This window comes from Sipha flava, unplaced genomic scaffold (assembly GCF_003268045.1).
Source record: "Sipha flava isolate LNK unplaced genomic scaffold, YSA_version1 64_pilon_pilon, whole genome shotgun sequence".
Classification (NCBI taxonomy): domain Eukaryota; kingdom Metazoa; phylum Arthropoda; class Insecta; order Hemiptera; family Aphididae; genus Sipha; species Sipha flava.
Genome location: NW_020273604.1, coordinates 644,156 through 671,181, shown reverse-complemented (window position 1 = coordinate 671,181; position 27,026 = coordinate 644,156). Strand labels below are relative to the sequence as shown.

Below are 27,026 nucleotides of genomic sequence, written 5' to 3'. Positions count from 1 at the left end.
TCGTGATAGAGTAATTTTAAAGTGTCATGTGTACTTACATACATGGGCGACGGGAGGGGAGGCAAGACGGGGCATTTGCCCCTCTGGAAAAAATTAATCGAACGGTTAATAACAAGGTTTGCAATTGAACAACTGCCAAGACTTCAGTTTTTATTTTATAACGATTAAAGTGTGTACAATTCTGACATATTTTATTGTTTGCTAAGAATACATTTTTTTTTTAATATACTTTTTGGTGTTTGATTTAGTTATGTCCATTGGCGCAACTAGGTCTAAAATATTGGGGGGGCTGAAGCCCTATAAATACATATAGTCAATGTGAGCTATGAGGGGCTTCGCCCCCCATATCCCCCATTGCCGCAGACACAGAACAATAATTATTAATTGAAATAAAAACAATTATAAAATATTATTATCATACTATATTATTAAAAATCATGTACCTATTTCTATGTGATATGTTTTACACAAAATATGACATAACACCACCACAATATTCCACCGTCGTCTGTCACATTTATTAGATAACAATATTATTATTAATTATGTAAGATTGTAGGAATTACAAAATAAACTACAATAATAATATTTTATATTTATACAATTTACTTTTGAATAATGCTCTGCGCCATATATTCATATTATTTAGTATGTATCTCACTATCCCATGCTTAAATTATCATTAAATTTTAAATAATCAAAAAATTTGAGGGGGCTCTAATACATTGGGGGGGGGCTAAGCCCCCTAAGTCTCCCCCTAGTTTCGCCAATGATTATGCCTCCCCTGATAAATTTCCTGCGGTCGTCCATGCGTACATATTATATATTTACTACCTATAAAAATGTACATGTTAATGGTTACGACAATTAGTGTAGAGTAACATTTCGTGTATGAAAATAATAACAGGGAGATTAATAAAATTCATAAAAAGTATGATGATAATAATAATTAATAACAATGTAAAAATCTGACGAGAACCGTGTCACGGACGAAACGGCGCGCAGCACGGTTTTTTTCTTCCATGCGCGTCGTTTTGCGCACTCGCGAGCGGTCGCCGAGACCCGACTGGACGGATGAGCGCGCGCGGTACCACCGCATATTTTCGTTGTCTTGTCCCGTTTCTAATCATAAACAAAAATGGCGTCTACTCTGTTTCGTTTGGATGTGTTTCGCGATTGATGGTGTTTTTGCGTTGAACTGCCGTGCGAAAAATACGGTCGCTGCATCGACGTTTCACAATACCATAAAGCTACCAATTCCTGTGATAAAATATCGGATCATATTTGCACACAAGGTACGTGGATGGGTTTTTTAATGTTGTTTTACAATCTTTTTTTAATTTTTTCCTCCATCGAAACTTTTTCGACCAGCGTTAGGCTTATTACTTTTCATCGGTGTCGTTGTGAAATATATATTTCTCACGATTTTGTTAGGCATATTAGACATAGATTGTTGGGTGTCAACAATATTTTAGTCATGTTCGTTTAATTATTATTGCGTTGTTTTTTTATATTATTTTTATTTTTAATAATATCGCTGTAAACGAGTTAACTGTAGTTTTCAATATGCTGCATATGTATGCGTCTATACATGATGCCTACTGTATGAGGTATAATGGCTCATTCTGGACTCATCCGAATTAAAGTTGTTGTCGTTTGCGCGTTCGTGGGGATAATCGTTATCAGCAGCAGTGTACTATTTTATTATTATTGTTATTTTTATTATTATTATTATTATTAATAATAATAATAATAATAATATTATTATTATTATTATTATTCTGTGTACCTTTATTTGTCATTAAAGGTCAAACTCAGTCGATTTTACTATTACCCTTTATTTCTTTGTCCCTCGCCACGGTTCGAATGCGCGCGTGTTTTGGGTATAATAAATATTCTGTCGCTTGTCGATTTCCGCTATTGGGAATAACTCATACCGTGGAAACGTTTGGAGAAGATTTATCGCCGGACGTTTTATCAATTGTGTTTTTTCGTAAACGTAAATGTTACGACTTCGCATTTTCTAGGTTTACCCCTTTCGGCGCACGCGGATGCTCTTTTCCATTAAAGGATCGTCGTCACCACCACGCTTTTTTAACGGTCGACCAATCAGCGTCAAATTTTTGAGGTAATGATGTGATTTAGCCGTAGGAAGAAGGTTCTCTGTGATATCGTCATGAGATACCACTATTTATTTCATATTCGAATGGTCGTCGCTTTTTTTTTTTTTTGCTTTTCCTGACGGTTTTTAAAGTCGCATAAACGTTGTGTCATTATGCAACAAAAATAAATCTATTAGTTGCTACTTCCATCCTTAATAAACGATATGTAATGAACATACTATTATATATATCATTAAAATATATTTAAACTGACCGTTTTAATATTATTCCTGTAGGTTGTATACATTTGTATCATATTTTATATTGTTTTATTTTATTTGTGCACCTTGATTGTTATAATTATTTCTTTAAATATAATTATTTTAACAACGATTACAGAAATAAAACCTTCGAATATTGCTTATCTTTTTTCTTTATCAGAGCTACAGACTTTGGGCGAGAGGTACACGATGGTCTAGTAGTCTAGTCGGTGAATTGTTTTAATCTCTTGTTTTTCATTTCCAATCGTTCGAGGTCGTAAATAGTATTGACAGTTTACTTAATTATTAACAGTTCAATTAATTTAGCTGTTGGTAAAATTATTTAACAGTCGTCGATTTTAAAAGAATATACAATTTCTCTTAAATAGGGTGCACTGATCAATGGTTATTATTTTGATCAAATTAATTTCTTAAAGAAAATAATTTATATTTGATTAAATCGTTTTTAATAAAACTAAATTGTTGATGCTTCATATTACAATTGAGCTATTTTTGATTTGTTTCAAATATTTTAAGATTATTAGGTAGACATGTAAAGAATACTAAATTATATGGAATAAATTCACAATTGTTAATTCCGTATAATATTTAAATTTATCTTTAAATATAGTATGATTTATCGACCTTTAGACAGCTTTAGTTAAGTACATTTTTAAAAACCATTATATATATATATCAGAATTTCATTATTTACATAATAGATTTAGCGATTACAACTAATATTTGTAATTGGTACTAATTGAAAAGTGCTTAGTGGTTTCACACTATTTTACTATTTTTATAATGTATGTATATATGTTTATAATATATAAATTACAGTTAATGTTTAATCGGAAAATAATTTCTTCTATATAGACGTCGGTACAAATTGATATGCAATTATTTTTTAATTATACTTTACTGAAGTAGTTATTTATACATTATTTACATTAAAAATTTGGTTAATTACGTGTATTAAGTATTATAGTAAGATAAGCTTCTGTTTTCTATCTTTAATTTTGTTTTTCGGTCAATAATTTCTAAATTGAATATTTGTCTTTTTTCGCTCGCCTTGTAGTGCATTAAAATATTATTAATTAAAATTTGATAAAAAATATTTTAAGCGAAGTTTATGTGTATAAGGTGCTCTTGCTTATATTACTCTCATTGGTGTTTCACAATTGTTTAGTGATTATCTCTTAAATTACCTAAGTATAGAGGAAATATAAATGAGTTAAGAAATTTATTAGGAATAATCAAATACTGTTGTTTACTGTCAAAAACTAAATGAATGGCATTTTGGGAGGATTTTTTTTTTATGTATTATTATTTCAATACATAGACGACAAACCTAGTTTGATTTTTTTATATGAATTGAATGATTTTTGTTTGCCCTCGAAAAATAAAAATAATATATATTATATGCAAATGAAATCACTATTAGGTCTTCGTAAATAATTACATGCGCTGAACCATAAACATTAATTTCCTATTGATGTTTTTAATTTGCTACTTCGATTTGTACCTTAACTTCCTTCTTTCTTTTTTGTATATTACGAAAAAGTATAGTCAAGTAAAGTAACAATTATTCGTCTGATTAAAAATATAATAACAATTTTAATCATTTATATTCCTATGTAGATTATAGATAGGCATTTAATTTTATATTATCAAGTTATTAATGATTATCTGAAAAATTAAATGTATTCATTTTGCGTATTGTTGAAGTATAAAAATATAACTGATGCCATAATTTTTAAAATTATTTTATTTTTTTCTTCAAATATCTCAAGTTATTTTACGATATGTCATTTAAACATTAAATAATTATTTATAATATATTATAATGATAATTAAATAAACATTACAAATTTTGTACAGCATTTATTTAATTATATCCATAATACATAAGTTATCTGATAAAGCAAAAATTCCTTATAAAAATAAATAAATATTAAAATATGTCTTTTAAACTTACCTAAATTTAAAAATCCGTAAAAAAATAAATATTTTAAAGTATATATTTAGGATTTTTCTAAAGTAAAAAATTATATTTTAACTATCAATTTTTTATGTATGGAGGTTTGGAGTGATACTACTGTCGGTTACTACTAAATACAATATAAAAAACAATAATCGTCTTATTTTAATAATTTCAATAATTTTTATAAGCTTTTGAAAAATTTTTTATTACTTCGGTATTTTGCGAGACAATGTTAACTTCTGAAAAAGTATTATTGTAAGATTGAAATAAAATAATAATACCTACCATGTATTAGTTTTTAAGTAATAAATTAAATAATATAGTTTAAACATTAGCTGTAGTGTTTATTTAATTATTTGATCAGTTTAATGGAATATAGTATTACATTTCTTATTAAATTATTAGTTTATGTTGTTAATTATGATTAATATATTGTTTTATACCAAATATTATTTAATCGTAATACTAATTTTCTACAGTTGCACCAACTCGACAAAATATTATTAAGTGCTTACATATTTACAAAAGACACAAAAGAAATTAAATATTATAGCATGAATAAAAGGTGATTTTAATGTAGGGTATATATTTGTAGTACTTATTATTTGTTATTGCACATAAATCTAATGTGATAATTATAGAATTTCTTAATTGAAAATTAGATAATTATTTTATTTGAATGAGTTCAAATTAATATCATAATTTACGAATAAAGATATTTTAAAACATTAGCCTCGGAGCAACTTATACATTTCTTAATTTTAAATTTTAGTCATATGTACTTATTAGTATTATTATTCAAATTACTAGATATTCTTGTATTGCATTGATGTATTTAATATTTTCAGTTTGTTATATTTAAAATAGATTCTATTTATCAAGTTTTTATTAGATCAACTATTCTTTACATTTTGCTAGTTGTTTTCTCTTAGCGATCTACCATTGTTTTTCAATTCAACAATTCACACTTGTCGTATTAGGTGACTACACGGTGTTGAGTAATACTATTATATATTGTTATATATTTATTAGTTTGTTCCAAATATTTTTTTCTTAAGACTGGAGAGAAGGGAAATATAATAACAACGTATTTATGGAAGGAGTGAAAAAAAACCTATTGACAAAAATTACGTAGTTAACGTTGGCTATCCATCCAGACCAGGCCCTAAGAACGACGGTGGCGACTGCGTCTGCGTCTGTTTTACATGGAAATAACCTTGGTCGTGCCCGAAGCGTAGTCGTTTTAGTGTTCGCTGCTGGTGCGGCAGTGGTTGGAAGCTGTGCACCGTATTTTACCAGATACGTTTTGCCATACAGTGTGACCAATTGTCGACACGCCACGCAATGGTGCGCATTATAATTTTTTTTTTCACGATCCATTGGCCGCACACGAAAACAGCTCCCCACCCATCGTGACCCCTCGGCCGACTTGAGCAGCTGGCTCCGACCGTCTTGCGTGTGTTTATTTTTATATTATAATTATGTAGTGTATAATGTACTCGCCGCCGCTGCTGTTTAGAATATGCGTATCAGTGTTTCATACGTTTTGAAATTTATAATAATAATGATATGTTTTTATACATTTTATTTGTACTTATGTAAATGTATCGATAAAGGTTAAAGGGGGTTCGATTGGCCTAAATGGTTGCAATATTGCTTGTTTCCTGGCCGACAACGACTTTCACGTTGCACGTAGCGGTCAAATGTCATCGACCCCGCTGCGCTGCGTAACCATTTTCTGCATTATTTTTTTTTTCGGATTGTTGTTTTCCGTCTCTTCACAACAAAGCCATAATATTAAGTAAAATCAGTAGTAATTATGATAACGAAATTAATTCGTGTAACGCACTGTGTAACTAGATCGGTCGTCCGTTGGAGAGAGGGAAGTGCCTTGATTGAAGCGATTTCTATCGGTTATTATCTTTTTTTTTTTGGATGTCCTGCTTAGCGAAAAAAAACAACTGTTACGGTGGGCGGTATTGTCGGAGGGGAAAGTCCCGTTGTTCGCGCGACACGGCGGTTCGTCGTGCGCTGAGAGTTATAGTGTAGCGAAAAAAAAAAAAAAAAAGGATAACATAATTATTGTATCCGTTGGCTACAATGTGACCGTTGACGTAGGTTTACATTCCGCCATCGTATAATAACTATATTGATGATGGTTTATATTTTGTACTTTCTAATATTTCGCACACTTCATACACGGGCCGCGTCGTCACAACTTAATTTTCAAATGCGCTGGATTACACTTGAAACAACAACAGTACTGATGTAGTTATATTTTTTCATTGGAAGTAAAAAAAAAAAAACTATACTTTTATCGTAAACGGCACGTAATTATTTTAGTGGGGCAGCCGTGATATAGCAACGCGAACATGTACGGCAGTCTGTAATACCCACACTGGGGTTATCGAGCCATACTTGCTTTCGCCGCCGCTTTTATACGGCTCTTATTGTGCAGTGTTTGCTCGAGCGAGGGATTGGGGTTGTGTGTGTGTCGGAGACAGAGAGGGAGAGATTGTTTTTGGGGGTGTGTGTGTGTGTATTTGGGTCTACGCGCGCACTCGTGTGTGCGTGTGTTAGTGTTTTCTCGCGCGCGTTGTGTACTTGTGTGTCCCGGATCAATTTTTATTGTCGCGCGGCGGCGGCGGCGGCGGCAATAGTAGTAGCGACGATTGCGGCTTTAGTGGAGGTGGTAGTGACAGCAGCAGCAGCAGTAGCAGCACCAGTAGAAGTGACGGTGGTGGGGTCGAGGTGATAGCGGCAGCGGCGGTGGCTGAGGGAGAGAAGATTGGCCGAACGGAATAGGTGAACCGGATCGGCGGCGATTGGCCGACACTAGAACGATGCCCTCTCGCGCTCCGCACGGTCGTGCCACTGTATTTTTCGGCATCGTTCGCGTTTTCCTTCGCCCGTCGTTGTGTTTCCATTCGTCCCGCAACAAAACGCGAACGCTCTGACGATAATATATTAATAGTCATTTGTTTTATAATATTGTTTCCAACGAAAATCACGCATAAATCGTTCGATAATACTATTTAAGTTATATTAATATAAACACACATTGTTATAAAATTGTTAGTGTTAAGTAAAATCTCTAATAAAATCGTGTCTGTGTTACTAGTGTTAGTTTGACAAATATCTTTCAACTCTGTGGAATATCGGATAAACTCGTATAAAGGTAATTAATATTAATAACGTCTCTTCCCACCTTTGTCATATTCTGTAGCAGTTTTTCTATCGCCTGTTAGCTTATTTTTGCACATTTAAACTATGACTGAATATTTTATTGAATAAGAATATTAATTTGATCTATTTGATGAATTTCGATCTTGTTTATGAATCGCATCGAAATATTCCTTACGCTTCAATTCTGATCAATATTAATATCGGGTTGTTTAGTTTGTGACTAAGTATTCAATCAGTTTAATTTATCAGTTGCAACTTTTGAAGTGATACAGGTTTTTTTTTCGAGGGAAATAAATTAAAACTATAGGTATTTTTGAAAGAAATCGACCCCACGGATTGATTTTTGTAAGTAAATGACATTTTGCAGTGATGACGTCGCGTACTATTGCGAATTTCCCAAAGAAACTCCATCGTGTTGGCACCACTGTGTTCATTTGTGATATTTGATAATGTTTAACACTACAGTTACTGAGATATTTGCAAGTTACTATTATGATGACATTCAGGTTTCATTTTTCGGGCGTTATTTAAATTGTGTTGATTTTTCAAATATTGAGGATAAATATTAAGTATATTATAATCTTATAATAATATAAAGATAACATTATTTTTGAATTACCATTGAGTGATTGATAATTTATTGTTACTAAGTAAATACTTTGTTACTAATATTAACGACAAAAATATAATTTAGTTTTTATGTCTTGTACCACTATTTTAATGTTTAATTATATTTTATAATAATCATTATTTCTTATATAAATTAACAAATAAATAATGCTTTGTCTTTTTATATTTGTAAAGTATGATTGGTTTCAAATGAAAAGTTACAATTTTATTGACTTAGTATATACTTAATGATGAATTTTAAGTTCAAAATTGGTTGTACTTCATAAATATAATAATACTCCAAACCAAGCATTTATTTATATCTATATATAATCTATTTGTTTATTTATATATTAATTTATAAATATTCACCATTTACTGATTTTTAATTTAAATTATTTATAAGTCATGTTATTGTCCTTCTACTGCGATGGCTACACTCAGTCATTTTTATCTTGTACCTTGTAACTGTTGGTTGATAAAAATATTGACCAATAATTATAAGTTAAGAAGTTCCATGTATAAAATATTATTAAAAATAAAAAAGTTCTTTTATAATCAATGAAGATACAATTTGCTCATTAAGGTTCAATTTAAGCTTTCTTAATTTCAAATTTCTATGTTATCTTTATTATTTGTTGAATATTTGTTCCATTTTAGATATCAGTTAAGTATTATTTATATTTTATCTCTTTTGTTCTTTATTTTCTTAAATATAGTTGTACAAAAATTGAAACAACTATCATTACTCAGGAGGAAGGTACTCATTTTAAAAGTTTATTACTTGTTTAATAATTTATACTTATTTATAAATAGTTATAGTATTTTTTTAATTTTACTTCTCAATAATAAGTTATTATTTCAAAATGAATAATAAATATTTCTAAATAAATAATATGGTTCATTTAGTTTTTTTTTAATTTATTTGGTCAATTAAACTTTTAATTTAATCAAAATTTTAATATAAATGTTAAAATAAATGAAATTGACTTGTGATATTTTCAAAATCTGAGAAGCCATAAAAATTATTTGTGGTTCTATTAGTTATTAAAATTTGTGTAAAGATGTATTATTAGCTTGATAATTATTTATTATTATATGATGTGTTTGTTAATTCATATATTTTTCAAGTTAATATATAATAGTTATTCCGTTTAGTATAATTATAGATATATTTAAGTATGAGTTTTTTATTAATTACATTTTGAATTCTCTTACTGAATTTTAAATATTATAATCATTATTATGCTATATTACTTATAATCTTGTGTATTATGATGAGAAATTAACTAATTTATTTGTTATCATTATAATTATGAATTCTCAATGAGTTACTGAATATTTTTCAAACCTTTTATAATAATTAGAGCGCAGATTTGATGCATTTGCATATTTATTCTGGTTGATCATATGATATGCCAAGTGAGCACAACATTTGTTTCATAATATACCAATTTAAAAAAATGAAACTTTTAGCGCATATTTTGACATTTTTCTATTTTAAGGGCTTATTTTACAATTTTAATAGTATATTTCATTTTTTAGCGCATATTTCGATGTTTTTTTTTTTTTGTTTTTTTTTTTTTTTAGACATTTTTAAAATGTGTAGTATTATAATATAAGAAAAAAATATTATATTTTTATGGTTTCCATTAATATCAAAATAAATTAATAGGTATACTTGTAGGTATAAACGGTTTTCCCAAATATAACCTTAGATCAATAATCGGGGGAAATTAAATACATATACTAAGATAAGTTATAAGATTTTTTTTGCTTAGTTTTTTTACGCTAATTTTTTTATTTTTCGTGCAAATTTTAGAATTTTAGTGCATATATTTATGCATATAAATCTGTGCTCTAGTAATAATCAGGGATGGCCAACCCGCGACCCACTTGGGGAATTTTGTGGCTTGTGAGATTTATCAAACATTTACGAAAAAAATTTATTTTTGTCCCAATATAATATTCTGGAATATCCATAAAACTTGGAATCTGTATTATTAACTACTTAATCTTTTCAAACTGTTTGATTCTTCAAAAAAAATCTGTTCCCAAGTAATGTCAATGAACCATGTTATGCAAGTAGTTATAAAAACAGTGAATTACATTCCATCACATGCGTTTCTGTACCGAAAATTTGAAGACTTTTTGAAAGAATTAGATTCAGAATATGGCGATAAAAACAATAATAATTCATTCTGTTTATTTTAAATAATTAATTCTGTTTAAAATGTTATCTCCAAATTTTTTTTTACTAAGGGTAAATACTAATTTAATTTTATATGTGTCCTGCGGGATCGTAATTTATTTCCAAAGTGGCCCGCAAAATCATTTGGGTTGGCCACCCCTGTAATATATTATAAAATGTATGTACTAAATGTTATGATCTGTAAACCTTAAGCTTTTTTAAGTTGTTTTTGATCCATATTTTATAATAATGAGAAATACTTTTAGTGATTTAATAATCATCATATTTTGAACTCTTTTTCAGAATATCTTACTTTTTTATGCTACTATTGTTTATAATTTTGTGTTACGATGAGAAATTGTTTTATGATAAATTATGATTATAGTTTTGAACTCTAATATTTTTATTTGTATTATAAAAGGTTGTACAAGTTTTATAATTAGAATATTTAAATATTTATCAAAGTATAAGCTGATATTGATTCCTTATTTAACAATGATGAGAAATGTATTTGATGATTTAATTATGATCATAATATTTTGAACTCTCTCACTGAATGTTAAATATCATATATTTGTATGCTATAATTATTTATATTTTGTGTGTTATGATGAGAAATTAGTTTTTTGATAAATTATGACTATAGTTTTGAACTCTCTCACTGAACTCCTATATTTTTCATTTATATTATAAAAGTTTTTATTAGTTATTATGGCTACTATATTTAAAGATTTATCTAAGCTTAAGTTGATATTGTTTACTTATTTAATAATGATGAGAAATGTATTTGATGATATAATTATGATCACACTATTTTGAACTCTCTCACTGAATGTTGAATTTATTTTTTGTATGCTTTTGTCTTTAAGTAATTCTCTGTATTATGATGAAAAACTTAATTTAAATTAATACAAAGATTTAGATTAATTATAATAATTATTTAATTTTCTAACCGAATAATTTTTTAATAAAGTAAATACATATAAACGTTTATAATTCCTAAATGTATATAATTTAAGGTTAGGTTAATAAATTTTAATCAATTGTAGTACTATATTTCTATATATTAGGTAATATAATTCACAATAAGGTTGGATTAAAGTTTCACTATCATACTTTAAACCAATTAATGTAGTCTGATGGATTTTTGTTAAACTTGTTATTAATTGTAATTCAATTATATTTACTTAATAATTAAATCTAAGTATCTATTATACAAAAATATAAATAATTTTTTGTAAGTAATGTAATAGCAATGGGATCATCAACAAGTAAAATTGATTTTTAACAATTTAGTATCATATAAAGCGTTTGCTATTTGTCAGACTATATATTATGAAAAAAAATTGACAATTTACCTATTATTGAAATATTTTAGTTTTTTAGACCACTATGTATAAACAGATGTCTGTTTTTAAACTGATATATTAAATTGTTCCCTTTAATGTAATTTAGTGAACACCTGTGGAAATTATTCAAATACCTATTTATTATATTTTTTTTTAAATGTTGTAGACTTGGTATATGCATCGATTTGCCAAAGAATAACGGTTATAAGCCTAATGGTTATAATATGTGTATCTAATACAAATGGTTCAAGCACTATACAAGAAAAGGTTTGTTTAATTTACATTTTATATATGTTGAAGTTAAATATTTTTATATTCTATTTGGATAACAAAAAAATTTTTAATGTCTTATTTAAACATAATGAAAAAATCAAAGTGTTGGAAATCATATTTAAAATTCTCAAAAATTTTCCAAATAATTGAGAAAAGATTTAATTTATTTAATTTAATTTAATTAAATTTAATTTTTAACCATTAATAATCACCTTGATTTCATCTTGCACTACTTTTTAATGTATCTAAACTGGATTTTAACTAGAAGAAATTCTCTGATCTTAAAACCATAAAAAATGTCTAATAGAAAGTATTGTTTAGTTAGTATTATGAGCAGGGCTCGGAAGTTCTAGCAAATGCATATTTTTCTTGGTTCATCTTAGAACATCCAAAGTAAGATACAAATATGTTTCTCACTACTAAATTATCATACACAATATTTAATTTTGCTATATATGCATATTTACAGGTTTTATTGCTATTTTGATAATTTAGGGTTTATAATGATATTTTCGGGTATATTTTCACATAATGTAGAAAATAATCACATTTTGTTAATAATAATTGTATTTATTTGGTTTTAGAAATGTTACTAAAAATTATTTTAATTACTGGAAATAAATAGACCTCATCAAATATTATTTTATGTTTTCATCGACAATTTGATGTATTAATAGTTAGTGATGTCATTGTTATTCCCTTATTATATCATTGCATTAGATTATCAAACATTTTAATAATTTAGGACAATTTCCAAGGTAAATATATAAAATAATTTAATAATTAGTACATTTTTACAAGTATATTTAAGTAATTTTTTGTTAACAGTTTATAATTCAATCAGTCCTGACTGTATCTAATGAGCCCAACAATTTGTAAAATTACATTTTTTTCAAGTTAAATGCATATTTTTTGATTTGTCGTGCTATTTATAGCACATATTTTAGAGTTTTTAAGTGCATATTTAAGATCTAAAAAGTAACATTTTTAGTGCTACAACTTTTGAGCCCTGATTATGAAGTTGGATTATTTTATAAATTTCCCAACATTTTTCTTAATTATTGCAAAAAAAAAAAAACTAATAATAAGATAAAAAAAAATGGTAAAATTTATGGCGTGCCAGTTTTTAACTAAATATATTGCTATTCAAAAAATAATAAAGTTTGCACTGGAAGTTTATATATCAATATATATGCTTAATATAATGCTTAAATCATCCTTTGTTGTTGAAGGTATAATTTTAGAAAGATTTATTTAAGCTCTTAATAGAAAATTTAAATATTTGTAGACATTTTTTTAAAATTAAAATAATTTTGGTTTGATAAAAATTTCTTAAAATGTTATACAAAGTTCTTCACACATATTTATTTTTGAGTAATAAAAAATTCAAGCTTAATTTCAAAAAAATATTTATGAACATATGAATTTTTAATTTTGAGAAAATAATGAAGATCATGAATATTCTCTACATTCTAAAATTCTAAAATTCATGAAATGTTCAACTTATTCTATAATGTTGATTTTAAAAGTGTATATGATGGAATATTTTGTTCAATGGTATTTATTCAGTTTAGTTCACTATTTTTTATCATTTGTATTTTGATGTTATTGTTTTAGGATGAAATAAAGACGAATAAAAGTAGCAGCTTAATGGTGAGTTTGAAAATCATTCTCTATACATGTTACAGATTATTTCAATATTCCACTAGTAATGAAATGTATATTTTTTAGATGTTGAATGTTTCATATTTTTGTTAGAATTGTATATAGTAAAGAAATAATTTGACTAGGTTTAGATTAATCAAATAAATTGTCTTTTTATTGTTTTACTTAATTTTTCAATAGAATATTGTTCTTTTTAATGTTGTATGATATATTTATTGTTTTATAAAAATTAAATTTATAGTTTATAATTTGTTTAGGATGATATTGTGTGTGCCACAAAAGTTACCTTACCACACAAGTTTAGTTGTGGTGAAGCCTTGTCTATAAATGCAGGTAATTAATATGTTTAGTTAACCATGTTAAGCTATTGAACATTTAGAAAAATAATTAATACATAATTAAATGCAATTTGTAATAATTATAACATTACAATCAATTTTGTTTTTATTAGAATCGTGTAATGTCATTGATAAGGCTGATCATTCTGCTGTAACAGCAAGAAATAAGATTACCGGGGTGGTAGTTGGAGGAGGAGCTGGCTCCCTCTGCCATTCCCGAAAATCATCACCATCATTTGGATTGCATTTGCCCACCATCCCCCTAAATTGGTCTGTGATATCCAGCTCAACATTTAGATTTACTAGAGATCCTCCGTCCCATCAACAAACACAGGTAAATAATTGAACTTTAAGTTTTGCTACTATAGTATATTGATATTAAACTAAGTTTATAATTAATGCTAGCATTTGAAATCATAATATTATTATTTCAAATTTTATACTAGTGCGTTATGGTTTTATATATTGAAAAACTGTAATAATGGTAATAATTAACCAATATATTGTAACTAAGACTATAGATATATGTTACAGATAATAGTATAATATTGTTCGGCATATATTTGTTTATAGTAGATTGTTTAAGATTTTAAACTTGACAACAAAGTAATTTTTGGATAATCACTGGTTAAATATGTTAAAAAATAATATTACAATCAAATTTTGTCAAAGTAGTGAAACCTTTTTTTAATAATTTTTTTGGCATGATTTAATAAAATAATTGTTTATAAAATATAATAATAATAGCTATATAATTGTAATTATTAAAAACTGTTATTTGATAAAAATTGTATTACTAATAAAATGTAAATTAATTAAATTAAATTTTATTTTAGGATTTGTATGGTACGATGGTAACTGCCAGTGATGTTGATAGTTCTACATGGGGGGGAACTGGAAGACAATGCTTACTGGCTTGCTACTCTGGTGCTCACATTAAAGATGTTACTACTACTATTAGTTTTAGGGTTAAGTCTAATTGTTCAACAAGTGATAATGACAGTGATGATCAAAGCGCAATGTACAAAACCATTCCATTAAACAAACTTTATGTTGATCCAATCGCACAGTACAAACGAAATTGGGGTATTTCTACCGTATGTCGTTTGTTAGGAGGTGGGGAAACTACTCTGGCATCTGGTAACGGTACAGCTACAGCTGGGTGGGGAAATCCTGGTACAACACCAGTTCCTGCATCTGTTACTGGTACTTCAAATTGGAATACAAGTCCTCTTGTTGATGGTCAATCTCCACCAAATGCTGTCTCTAATGGTCCTTGGCAACAAAGTCCACAGTCCTCTAGTACCAGCTCAAATAATACTAGTCAAACATCTAACATAGGTAAATATTTTTATTTAGTAATTATGTGTACTCTTTAATGAATTTAATATTTGGTAACAGGTAATAAGGGACAAAATTCAAACTCTGGATCATCTAGCGGTAATGGTACTATATCTACATCACAGGCAACTAATCAACAAAATACTACATCATGGGCTCAGGCTGCTGGAAAAAATTTACCAGCCTCTTCAGGGCCTCAAGTTTCTGGTAATTCGTCAATAACAACTACAACAGCTAGCACTACTTCTGGTGGAGTTTCTAATCCTCAATCAAGTAACTCACCTCCAACTAATAGTGGAAATGGAGCTGTAAACTCTTCAACTAAACAACAACTGGAACAAATTAATACAATGCGAGAAGCTTTATACGCTCAAGATGGATGGGGTGGTCAACATGTTAATCAAGATAGTCAATGGGAAGTTCCACATAGTCCAGAACCTAATACTAAAGATGGACCATTAACTGGATTAACTGGTGGTCCTGGTTGGAGTAAAGTTAATAATGGTACTGATTTATGGGAAGCAACTTTACGAAATGGTGGTCAACCTCCTTTACAAGTAATAATAATCTAATGAGAAAATAATTAAATTTGTTTTTTATCTTCTAATTATATATATTTCATAGATACCTGTTCAAAATACATCCAAAACTCCTTGGGGACATACTCCAGCTTCCAATATTGGAGGTACTTGGGGCGAAGATGATGATGTTAGTAGTGTAAGTGGAGTAGAAGGAAATACAGGCAACTGGGGCATAAATCCTACTACAACTATGGGCAATCAATGGGGTCAAGGACAACCTCCTCCACAAGGGCCAGGTGCTCCAATGTGGGGTGGTCCACCTAAGAAAGATATTGGACCTGAAGGTCAATCCTGGAATTCTGGTAATACTGCATGGAATGATCTCAATCGACCTCCAGGATCTATAGATCAGGGTCCTCATCGTCGAGATATTTTACCAAATGGAATTGTTGACCATAGGTAATTTGTATATATTGAGTTTATAACTGAAAGCATTGAAACATTAATTTTCTTATGTATTCTTCTTATTATTATTTTGTAATTTTATTTTTAATATCTATTATGTATCTATTAAAGCAGAGGAATTGGTAGTGATGCTCGTGGTGGTATAAGTGGTCGTTTAAATGGTACATTGTCTGGCGGTGGTGCTGGTATGGAACCTATGTGGGGTGGACCACCACCGCATCACATGCAACATCATGTTCAACCTCCTTCAGTTGGTCCACCACCTTCAGTCATTGCTACACCAGGTGCCAAACTTGGTCAAGGACCTGTACCAGGTAGTGATAATTTTAAATAGTTCATTCATTAAAAGCATCTGGATATAAAAGATATAAGACTTACAAACATTATATTAAATATTTATTGTATGAATCAATTCAACTGAATATGAATAGGTTTTATTCATGTTAGTTTTTAAGTATGTTTTATACATGTACATGTATAAATTAATTTTTTGTCTGTAACTTAATAATGTTTATTTAAAACCATTGTTTATTAAATAGACTCAAATACACTATATCAACTAGTAACATTTTAATTTAATTTACTAATATAAAATTATATGAAATCTAATTTAAATATGGATTCACTCAATATTTTATTTCTGAATATTGTGTTAAAAAAATAATTATGGTCTAGCTAAATTATATAAAAAATAATGAACAATTAAAAATTATAATTTTATGACAGTAAGACCAACATTTTACGAAACCGTAATTTAATTTGAGAGATTTTTTTTTCTCAAAATATATTTTAATTTACATTTTATGTTACATTTAACATTTGTAAAATCATCTATCTATTATTTGATCTAAATAATTCAGTAATTTGATAGAAAAAAATTTTCAGTTTGATTTTTGTTCAATATTAGTACTGCAAAAAGTGTTAATTAAGTTCATATTTTATTAATATTCAATATACTTACTCATTTTAGTTTTATAAACCTTAATACATGTTTAAGTCATTATCATTTAATCATTCAGCTGAGAGTAATAAATCTTCAAGCCTTGCTTCTGACATGCAATTTAGGTTTTATATATTTCAGACAAAGAATTCCTTTTTTAGGTTATTTTAAATTTAAAGTATATTTAGAGTTAATAAACATTCTCTAATATAGTTGAATAATATTAATATCAAAACTATTATTAAATTGTACTTAAGTGTACATTAATATTTTATTTTATTAATGGTGGTAAAATAGAATAATTATAAACATTAATGATATATTTTATTGAGAAGTCTTAAATTATTTTACCAAAGAGATTTTATTTCAAATAAAAATTGTTTCAAAGATCTGAATCAGTTACAGATCTCTATAATTAACATAAATTAATCTTAAATTTTCATCCTTCAGTTAACTGTTTTATTTTGCCTTTATTTTAATAAAATATTTTAAACTTATTAATTTTTCATTAAAATTAATATTTTTTATATAAGTACAAACATTTTTAAATTCATTTAAAATCGGTTGTATTTATAATTATTAATAATTATGTTAATTTTGTAAATTGTTTTAAAATATTATTCTTTATTAATAAGGTATATTTTCTAAAATGTATATTAAAATAAAATATCAAAATATTCTATTTATTTTTAAAGCTCAATTAGTATACATTTTCTAACTTAAAGCTTACAAGTATGATAAATGTCACTGGTGGATATTTAATTTAAATATTGCTTCATAAACGTGGTTGTATTTAAATCGTTTATGGATTGAAGCAAAAAGTTCTTTATGCTGTTTTCAGTAATTAATCAGTGGTCAGGACCACCACCACACAAAGATTTAAATCCTATGAATAACAACAACAAAGGCAATGGATGGGAAGAACCATCACCCACAGATCACAGGCGCAATTTATTAAATTACGATGATGGCACATCTTTGTGGGGAAATACTCAAACTAGGCCCAATGTGCCTGGCGGTAAGACAACCAAACCTTTTAGTGATTAATTTGTAATATGTTAGTCTATCTAATTTGTTTTTTTTAAAAAAACATTAAGGTTAATCCCTAAATTGTACAAAGCATAATCATGTATAGTTTAATGTTAGGTAATTTGTATGAAACAATAAAAAAGGTTTGAAGATTTATTTGTATCAAAAGCTCTTATAATCATTAACTATTCAGATTTGTTAATTCTATTTTCTTTAATTTGTTTTTTTTTTTTTTTTTTTTGAGTTCATTAATAATTATATTTTATTATGTGTTAAATTTTATTCATACCACAAAAAAAAAAAAATTGTTAAAAAAAATCTAAAATTATTATTAATTATTAACAAACTATTGTGTTGAAAATGTAAGATAAGATATTCATAGCACATGAAAAATAATCTTTGATATTGTGAAAATTGAGTAAATTAGTTTTTATTGAGTTTAGAATTATGATTGAAACATATCTTCATAGTTTTTTTTTTTTTTTTTTAATTCTGTAATTTTAAAGATATACAATTTAGCTTACAATTTTTTTCTTTTTTTTTTTTAGGTGGTTTATTGGGTACTCAGCATAATATGAATAACAAACATTGGGGCAAAGCAGATATGGCTGCTGCAGTTGCAGCAGCTGCAGCTGGTAGAAACAATAATGGTTCTGGTAATATGGGTAACCAATGTCCTCCAGGTGTTCCACCAAATAGAGCTGGTATGCCACCTACTAAAATGGTGGATCAACAGTTATGGCCTGGAAATCCAAGGTAGTTATTATTTTTTTAAATATCATTTAAAATAAACATTCTAAAATATATTTATTTTTAGAAATGGAACATGGGGTGATGTTAGTGGAGGAAGTCAACATGATTTAAATGTTACTGGTCCTTGGGGTGAAGATAAAATGGGCTTAAGCGGCAATGCTGGTGGTCCTTGGCCCAATTCTGAATGGGGACCAGGTCCTAAGTCTAAGAACTCTTGGGGTGATTGTAGTAACAATGACATGGATCCAAGTTCTTGGGGACAGAAGAATATTGTATGTGAATTAAACTGTTTTAAACTTAATGGTTATAAATCAATTTTTGTATGATTTTTATTTAGGGTCAAAAGAATCAAAATAATAAAGATTACATATGGCAAAGTAAATCATATAGAATCCTTGCTGAAATGGGAGTCAAGGTATATTTCATATTCATATATATATATATATTTTATTCCATGATACATTATAAATAAAAATAAATTTTAGAAAGAAGATGTAGAATCCGTTACACGATCTTATAATATTAGCATGGAAGAAGCATTAGAGTTTTTGTTGTCAACTAGAGGTCCTGGTGGAGGAGGTTTAGATTCTTGGAATTCACATGCACGTGGTCAACATCCTGATGATCAAAATCCATTTGATCGATCTAATATCAATCAACAACGATTCAATTCACAACAATTGCCTTTTGCTGTGCCATCTGTAAGTTTAATATTTAATAATTAAAAAATTGTATTAATAATAATTGAATTGTATACCATTTTTTATTAGATTGGAAATAATTCTAATCAACAAGCCATGCTTCAAAAGATATTAGCTCAACAGCCACCTGCACAACAAAATTCTATGCAACAACAATACTCTCAAGTATTTATAATATTCAAAATTTTGTTAGTTTTTTGACTAACAATTTTTTTTTCTTAATAGGGTGGTTCTAGGCAAATGCAAAATCAACCAACTGCACAACAATTGCGAATGTTAGTGCAACAAATTCAAATGGCTGTCCAAGCTGGATATTTAAATCATCAAATACTTAATCAACCATTGGCACCACAGACATTAATTATGTTAAATCAGTTATTGCAACAGATCAAAATTTTGCAACAAAATGTTCAAATTCAAGCAGCTGTTGCTAATAATCCCAAATCTGGTCCTGCTATGGTAACAGCTGCAATTGCCATTAATAAAGCCCGGCAACAAATAGCATCGCTTCAAGTAAGATTTTCAATTTATTACTCATTGATTAATTAATTTTATAAATATTATTTATTCATAGAATCAAATTGCTAACAATCAAGCCATGCATATGAAAGCCCAAGCACACCAAAATCAATCTAATTTTGGTGGTTTATCTGGTTTAATTGGAGGACAAGTAGGTGATTTTTTCAAAAATGATCCATTAACACTTCTTCAGTCTGGTTTTTCTGATATGGCAATGAATAATAAAGATTCTCAAATAGTAAGATTTTATTTTAATTTATAACTTCAAAAAATGTTTTTATTTTGTAATTTAATGTATTATGACTATATTTTAGAGTGGACAAGGATTTCAAACTAGTCAGCAGTCTCGATTGAATCAGTGGAAGTTACCTAATTTAGATAAAGAAGATTTAGGAATGGGTAATGATTTTAGTCGAGCACCTGGAGCTAATTCAAAGTCTACGCCTGGCAATACTTCCCCCACTTACAATTCATTACTCAGTCAAAATGATGGGTAAATTTTTCATTTTGTTTATAACTTATTTCCTTAATACTTAGAATGTCATCATATTATGGTATAAAATGTTTTGATGTAACTTAATCTTGGTACTGCTGTGTTAATTCAAATATCAGAATTGTGTGAGCATCATTCACTGATTTTTTATTATTTGTTTCTACTTTATGTGTGTGTATATATTTATAAATGTTGATATATTTGAGGTTAAGTGACTCAAGAACTACTGGATTAATTTTTTCTAGTTTTTTGTTAAATGATTCTCATTGATCGGAAAAGCCATTTAAAGCTATTGAGATCCTTCAATTCTCCTCCCCTCCCCCCACATACTAAGTAAAGATATTTTTATTTTATTTTATTTTTTTAAAAAAAAAACAGTTTATTATTATTATAATTATATTTTGTTGGCATGTATCAATTTTTGTCTGGTTGTATTTTTGTAACCAAAAACATGATAGTGCGTTAATCATCAAAATAAAAAATAAAAAAAGTTCTGTGATAGTTACAGGAAAAATTAATGTCCACATTATTTTTCTTTACATTTTTAATAAGGATAATTTACCATGAGTTCACAAACCTTTCTAAAATATACCAATTCCATCTGAGTGTTCACAAACCTATAGTAGGGTCAATAATCGTTAATATCAAGTAATGAGTTATTTAGTATATTGTCATAGATAAAATACATACTTAATAACTTAACCTATACTTATATGTGAATATTTGATATATATAAACTAAATTCTTATAATTTTCTACTCTTATTTGTCAGAAACATATTTTTGAAATAATACTTATTATATGTAAAATTCAAATATCAATCATTTACTTACTGTGCTCTAGGCTGGATGTACACAATTCTTCACTTTTTGGTTATCTAGAAAATATTTTATTTTTTTTTTAATATGTTAATTTTAATAATTGTTTTAGGTATATGTAAATTAATGTAGTATTAATAATTAATATCATTAGAATATTTGACAATGTAGGTTTTTTTGAAAACTAAAATTTATTTTTACATCAAAATATTTATTGCTCTAGTCTATATCTACCATGCAAGGCTGGTTAATTTAACTAACATATGAATAAAATAAATACAATTAAGGTTAGTTGTAATAAGTATAATATATTGAAACAAACATTAAAATATAAATTTTGTGTGATTTTCTTTCCTACTTTAAGTTGGCCAAAATGGTTAAACTAATATAACACTCTTTAAATTAATTTTAGTACTTGGACTAATGTTGGTGCCCGTTCTGATAGTGGATGGCCAGACAATGCTGAAGATAATAAAGAAGTTTGGCCTAATAATGGATCGAATTCTCAATCAAATTCTGCATCATCAGCATTTACTACTGATCTTGTGCCCGAATTTGAACCAGGAAAACCATGGAAGGTAAATTTTTTTTAATATTCTACATATTCCTCTAATAATAAACAATATATTTAATTGTAAAATTAAAAAATGAGTTCAGAATTATTTTTTAATTTATATATAATTAAAAAATAATAATTTTAGTATAAATAAATTATTAAAGATTAATTTTAATATTCATAATATTTAAAATATAATTAAAGTTTTAGGCGGCTTTATGGTATCCAATGATGTTTAAAATTATTTTTTCCGTTCATAGATTATAGTGATGTGTACTATATTAGTCTCATTTTGATAAGCAATGTATAAAAATAACAAAATATAATTTTCTTTCTCGGGGACTAGTTTTGACTAGGAACTAAGTTTAAATTGTATATCATTTTCATTAATAATTAATTAGCTGCTCGAGACTTATTGTTGTGAATAATGTACTTAAATTAGTCTAATTTAAAATTATATATGTGTATATTATTAGGATTCTTCAGCTAAATCTGCAGTATTCCAAAAATATAAATCCATTGCAATATATATTAAATAAAAGTTAATTAATTACAATGTAATAATTAAATTCACAAAATTGGCAAGAAAAAATTTTATTGCCCAATTAATTGATTATTAGAGTTGTTGTTAGTTTTACATTAATTGGCAGATCAAACAAGTGATTCAATTTAAATTTAAATTTAATTTAATACATATATTTATTTACCATAAATCCTGTAACATTAATTGATTGAAATTGAAATTTTAACCATTTTCTACTTAAATTCATATTTTAAAATTAGAGTATTTTTGTTGTATTTATTATATGTCTACGTTATGTTTTTAAAATTATACTGATCTTATCATTTTTGAATAAAAAAAATAGCTCTCCAAAATAGATATATAAAATTTTTTAAATATTGTATTCAAGTACAAAATAAATAAGAATATTTCTGTTTTGTGCTAATGAACATATTATAAACTAAAAAATGATTAACATTATACAACAAAAATAATTAACATTTTTAGGGTAATCAAATGAAAAATATAGAAGATGATCCTACTATAACTCCTGGATCAGTAGTGCGCAGTCCATTATCTTTAGCAGCCACTATTAAGGATTCAAATAATTCTGACTTGTTTAACAGTGGAGGAAAAACTTCTCCAACAAATTCCCAATCAACAGTTGATATGCCATTAACACCTTTATCACTTTCATCTTCAACATGGACTTTTAATCCACCTCCTTCGTCTACACAATCTTCATTTACTAGGTAAGTTGATATTTATTTTTTACAGTTAAATGAGTTATGTACTAATGCTAATAATTATTTTTGCAGTCCATTAGGTAAAGTGAGTGGACCAAAAAATAATTGGACTGATGGTAGTTCTGGAAATGAACTCTGGGGTGGAGTTTTAGGGTCAAGTGGTAAATCTCGTGGACCACCACCTGGTTTGACTGGTGGTTCTACCAAAACAGGGAGTGCACCTAATAATGGTTGGCCACGATGGCCTTCTAATAACTCATCATCATGGCAAGCTTCGTCCAACAATGTAACTAGTGCATGGCTCTTGCTAAGGAATTTAACTCAACAGGTAATTTAAGTATGAATAGTTAATATGTATTTTTTTTTCTGGTTTATTAATACTGGATCATTAATATGTGTAAATTTATATAATCAATACCAATCTTTTTTAATTTGAATGATTTCTAATTAATATTTGAAAATATTTAAGGTATAAATATGTAATAAAATAAAATAAATTAAAGCATTTGAATTTATTTTATGATTTTAGTTATATTCTACTGTGATGGAATATAAATATAAAGGACGTTGGCAATTTTATTTTATTATGTAAAATATTCTGTATTTTTTTTAGGAAATTAATTTTTCATTTACTGTTCAGATGATTTATTATAGTGCTTAAAGAGTTATTTTTGCCTTTAAAATGTTGTACTTTAAAAATTTAACAAAAAAATGTGTAAAACAGTGCTTTTCAACCTTTTTCAAACAGCTGTCCCCCCCCCCCCCCTCAATAAGAAACAAAATGTTTTTCAACGCTTCCCCCACTCCATCACTTCATTAAAATTAAAATAGTATACATGAAATGTTTATAATTGAATCATAAATAATATATATATATATATAAATGTTTATGTTTAAATATAATTTAAATGTTTCGAAATGAATTGATCAGTGAGATGGTTGTGCTTGATGATTCAAAGCTAATTTTTTTACGTTTGGTTCAAAGTTTGTGAGATGAAGGCATAAATCTCCTCTTTTTGACGATTTTGAGTCGATTTTTTTTTTCGTTATTAGATAATGCACTGCTTCTGGTATATTTAGTTTATATTTCATAATCACGAGTTTATTTAAAATCAATAAACGGGAAACAATTATAGATAAATCTTGGTGCTTTGCTTTGAACAGAAAAATTTCACCGCCCTCCTTATTGCTTAAAACGAGCTCATTGCCCCCAACAGTCCGAAATGAACTCACCACCCCTCGTTACATCTTCACCGCCCACTGAGGGACGATATCGCCCCCGTTGAGAAGCACTGATGTAAAATAATGTTTCCTACTAAATCTTGAAAAAAGGCTTATGAATACACATAAGGCCACAAGTGTGTGATTATTTTACTCAGCTGTTGTTATATATACATGAACAATCAATTTCAACCTACTTAAAAAGATTAAATTATTTTATTAACATATTAAAAAAGTTATTCTTACAAATAAACTATATTTGTAATTATTTAACAGATTGATGGATCAACACTCAAAACACTTTGCATTCAACATGGACCATTGGTGAATTTTCACATGTACCTAAATCATGGGATAGCATTAGCCAAGTATTCGACTAGAGAAGAAGCAAGCAAGGTAAGAGATTTTTATACATAATAGAAAAATAAATTTATAAAGAGTCCTTGGTCTCAATGAAATGTTTGAAGTAGTGTTGTAAAGGTAGTGGCAATATTTCTTGTGAGTGATATTGTTGTTTTAAATGTATATGGTACTATATTTATTAATATATATATAGTATTGAATTCACATTTTTAAAATAATAATTTTCACCATAAAAAATTGTGGTTTTTGGTAATTAATATATGATGATACATATTAATGTTAAGTTAATTAGAATAGATTATTTTAAATTCATTTTAAAATTTACAAAGTTCTAAAATATCCATGTTCTAAATTAACTAGTTTTCTATATACATTTTGTACTGGAATTTTTATTTTATTTTTTTTTTGCCGATTTCTAATATTTTGAGGAATTGTATTGTTGTATATTATACTGTTGTATAAAATATACCTAAATTAAATATCTCAATTTATCTTTGTATAATATATATAATTTTAAGTTATTAGTGAAACAATGTTCTATTTTCACATTTTAAATATGGAACTTGTTTAGTGTGTAATCATTATTCATTTATTTATTGTAAACATACATATGAATGATAAGAACATCTTAATGGAAGCATATCAATACAATCTTTTTTGGGGAAATGCTTTTTTTATTAGGCTCAAGGAGCGTTGAACAATTGTGTACTCGGAAATACAACAATATTTGCTGAATCACCAACTGATGCTGAGGTTCAAATGCTTCTTACACATTTAAGTGGTGGTGGTAGCAGTGCAAGTGGCAACAATTCTTCACAACAACCCAACTGGAATAATGGCCGTAATGGAAATGGTGGAAACTCACAGGGACAACAGGGTTCAGACACTTGGTCCAACAGTCAATTGTGGGGTGGTAACAACTCTGGACCTCCTGGTAATACATCTTCTCTTTGGGGGGCTGGAGCTGACCAAATCGATCCACACCGTTCTACACCATCATCTTTAAATTCTTTTATGCCAGGCGATCTTTTAGGTAGCGAATCAATGTAAAGAGAAATATATATATATATATATATATATGTATTTATACACACAATCCTGACTTACAAATGAGTCCAAATATAATGACATTTTTATTATAAGGTCTTAGAACACCATGAACACTTAATCGACTTATTTATTAAGCTTTTAACAAATCGAGCCAAGTTTATATTTTAGATATTATATAATTTTATTCTGCTTGCCATTCGACTCTGGGTAATCGTTTTGGCAGCACACCTATAACTTTTTTTAAGACTTAAATGTTTTTATTTTATTAATTTATAATGTGAGTTCTTCTTTTTATTTTTAATTGTATACTACCAAAGTAAATAAGGATTATAAATTAATTTTTAATATTAAGTAGTTTTGTGACTTTAGACATTAAGACGGTTACGGGGTGTTTTTAATTTATGAATGAGATTTTTTAGTGATTAATTTTATCATGTTCACCAGCTACAATATTATATATGAATTTCTTCCTATGTTTTTTTTTTTAATTATTAAAAAAAGAATTAAAAATTATGATTATAAATCGTTTTAGGAATAGTGTTAAACTTATAGGTCTAAAAAAATTATATATATATACATACATATATATATTTAAAGAAAAAGACAAAAAGAAAAAAAAAAGCATAAAGATTATTGTCCATGTTATTATTATTGTTGTGTTTTAAATTAGATGGTTAAGTACAAAAATATCTTCCCTATAAAATACGAAAAATTTAAGAAAAATGTATATGCGCATGTGTTTGTATATGGGCCTTCATGTATTTGAATAGATTGTTACTAGTACAAAAACAGTATTTCGTGTTAAAGACTTAAGCGATGACCAACCATAAAATTGTTGCCTAATTTTTTTTTAGATTTTAATTTCTTAGAGTATATAATGTTAGGAGATTTTACAATTTTACCTTTAGCATTTAATCAATTTTTGGGCATATCTTTAATTAAAAAAAATAATGTAGGAATGAAAGTGAGATAAAAAATTGATAAACACATAAATTCATTTTTAAATCATTTAAAATCAAATTTGGGGGAAACAGCTTTTTTTTTTGTTTTT

The 27,026-nt window shown here is 27.4% G+C and overlaps 1 protein-coding gene across 5 annotated transcripts; it reads left to right on the top strand.

Annotated features, from left to right (window-relative positions):
* Positions 1-1,106: 1,106 nt before the first annotated feature.
* Positions 1,107-26,585, top strand: LOC112691521 (protein Gawky). 5 transcript variants are annotated; one of them, XM_025565790.1, is made up of 24 exons: positions 1,107-1,295; positions 2,028-2,128; positions 11,848-11,948; positions 13,572-13,607; positions 13,877-13,952; positions 14,071-14,291; positions 14,794-15,298; positions 15,359-15,855; positions 15,923-16,278; positions 16,396-16,598; positions 18,066-18,242; positions 18,802-19,009; positions 19,071-19,278; positions 19,344-19,421; positions 19,492-19,707; positions 19,777-19,872; positions 19,933-20,220; positions 20,282-20,464; positions 20,541-20,719; positions 21,950-22,115; positions 23,103-23,347; positions 23,414-23,669; positions 24,839-24,958; positions 25,607-26,585. In XM_025565790.1, the coding sequence occupies exons 3-24, from the start codon at positions 11,895-11,897 to the stop codon at positions 25,973-25,975; spliced, it is 4,737 nt and encodes a 1,578-aa protein (XP_025421575.1). In that variant the 5' UTR covers positions 1,107-1,295; positions 2,028-2,128; positions 11,848-11,894; the 3' UTR covers positions 25,976-26,585. The 5 variants fall into 5 exon arrangements, with proteins under 5 accessions (XP_025421575.1, XP_025421576.1, XP_025421573.1 ...); XM_025565791.1 differs by lacking the exon at positions 2,028-2,128 and having other exon boundaries at positions 16,399-16,598; XM_025565788.1 differs by lacking the exon at positions 2,028-2,128.
* Positions 26,586-27,026: the final 441 nt, after the last annotated feature.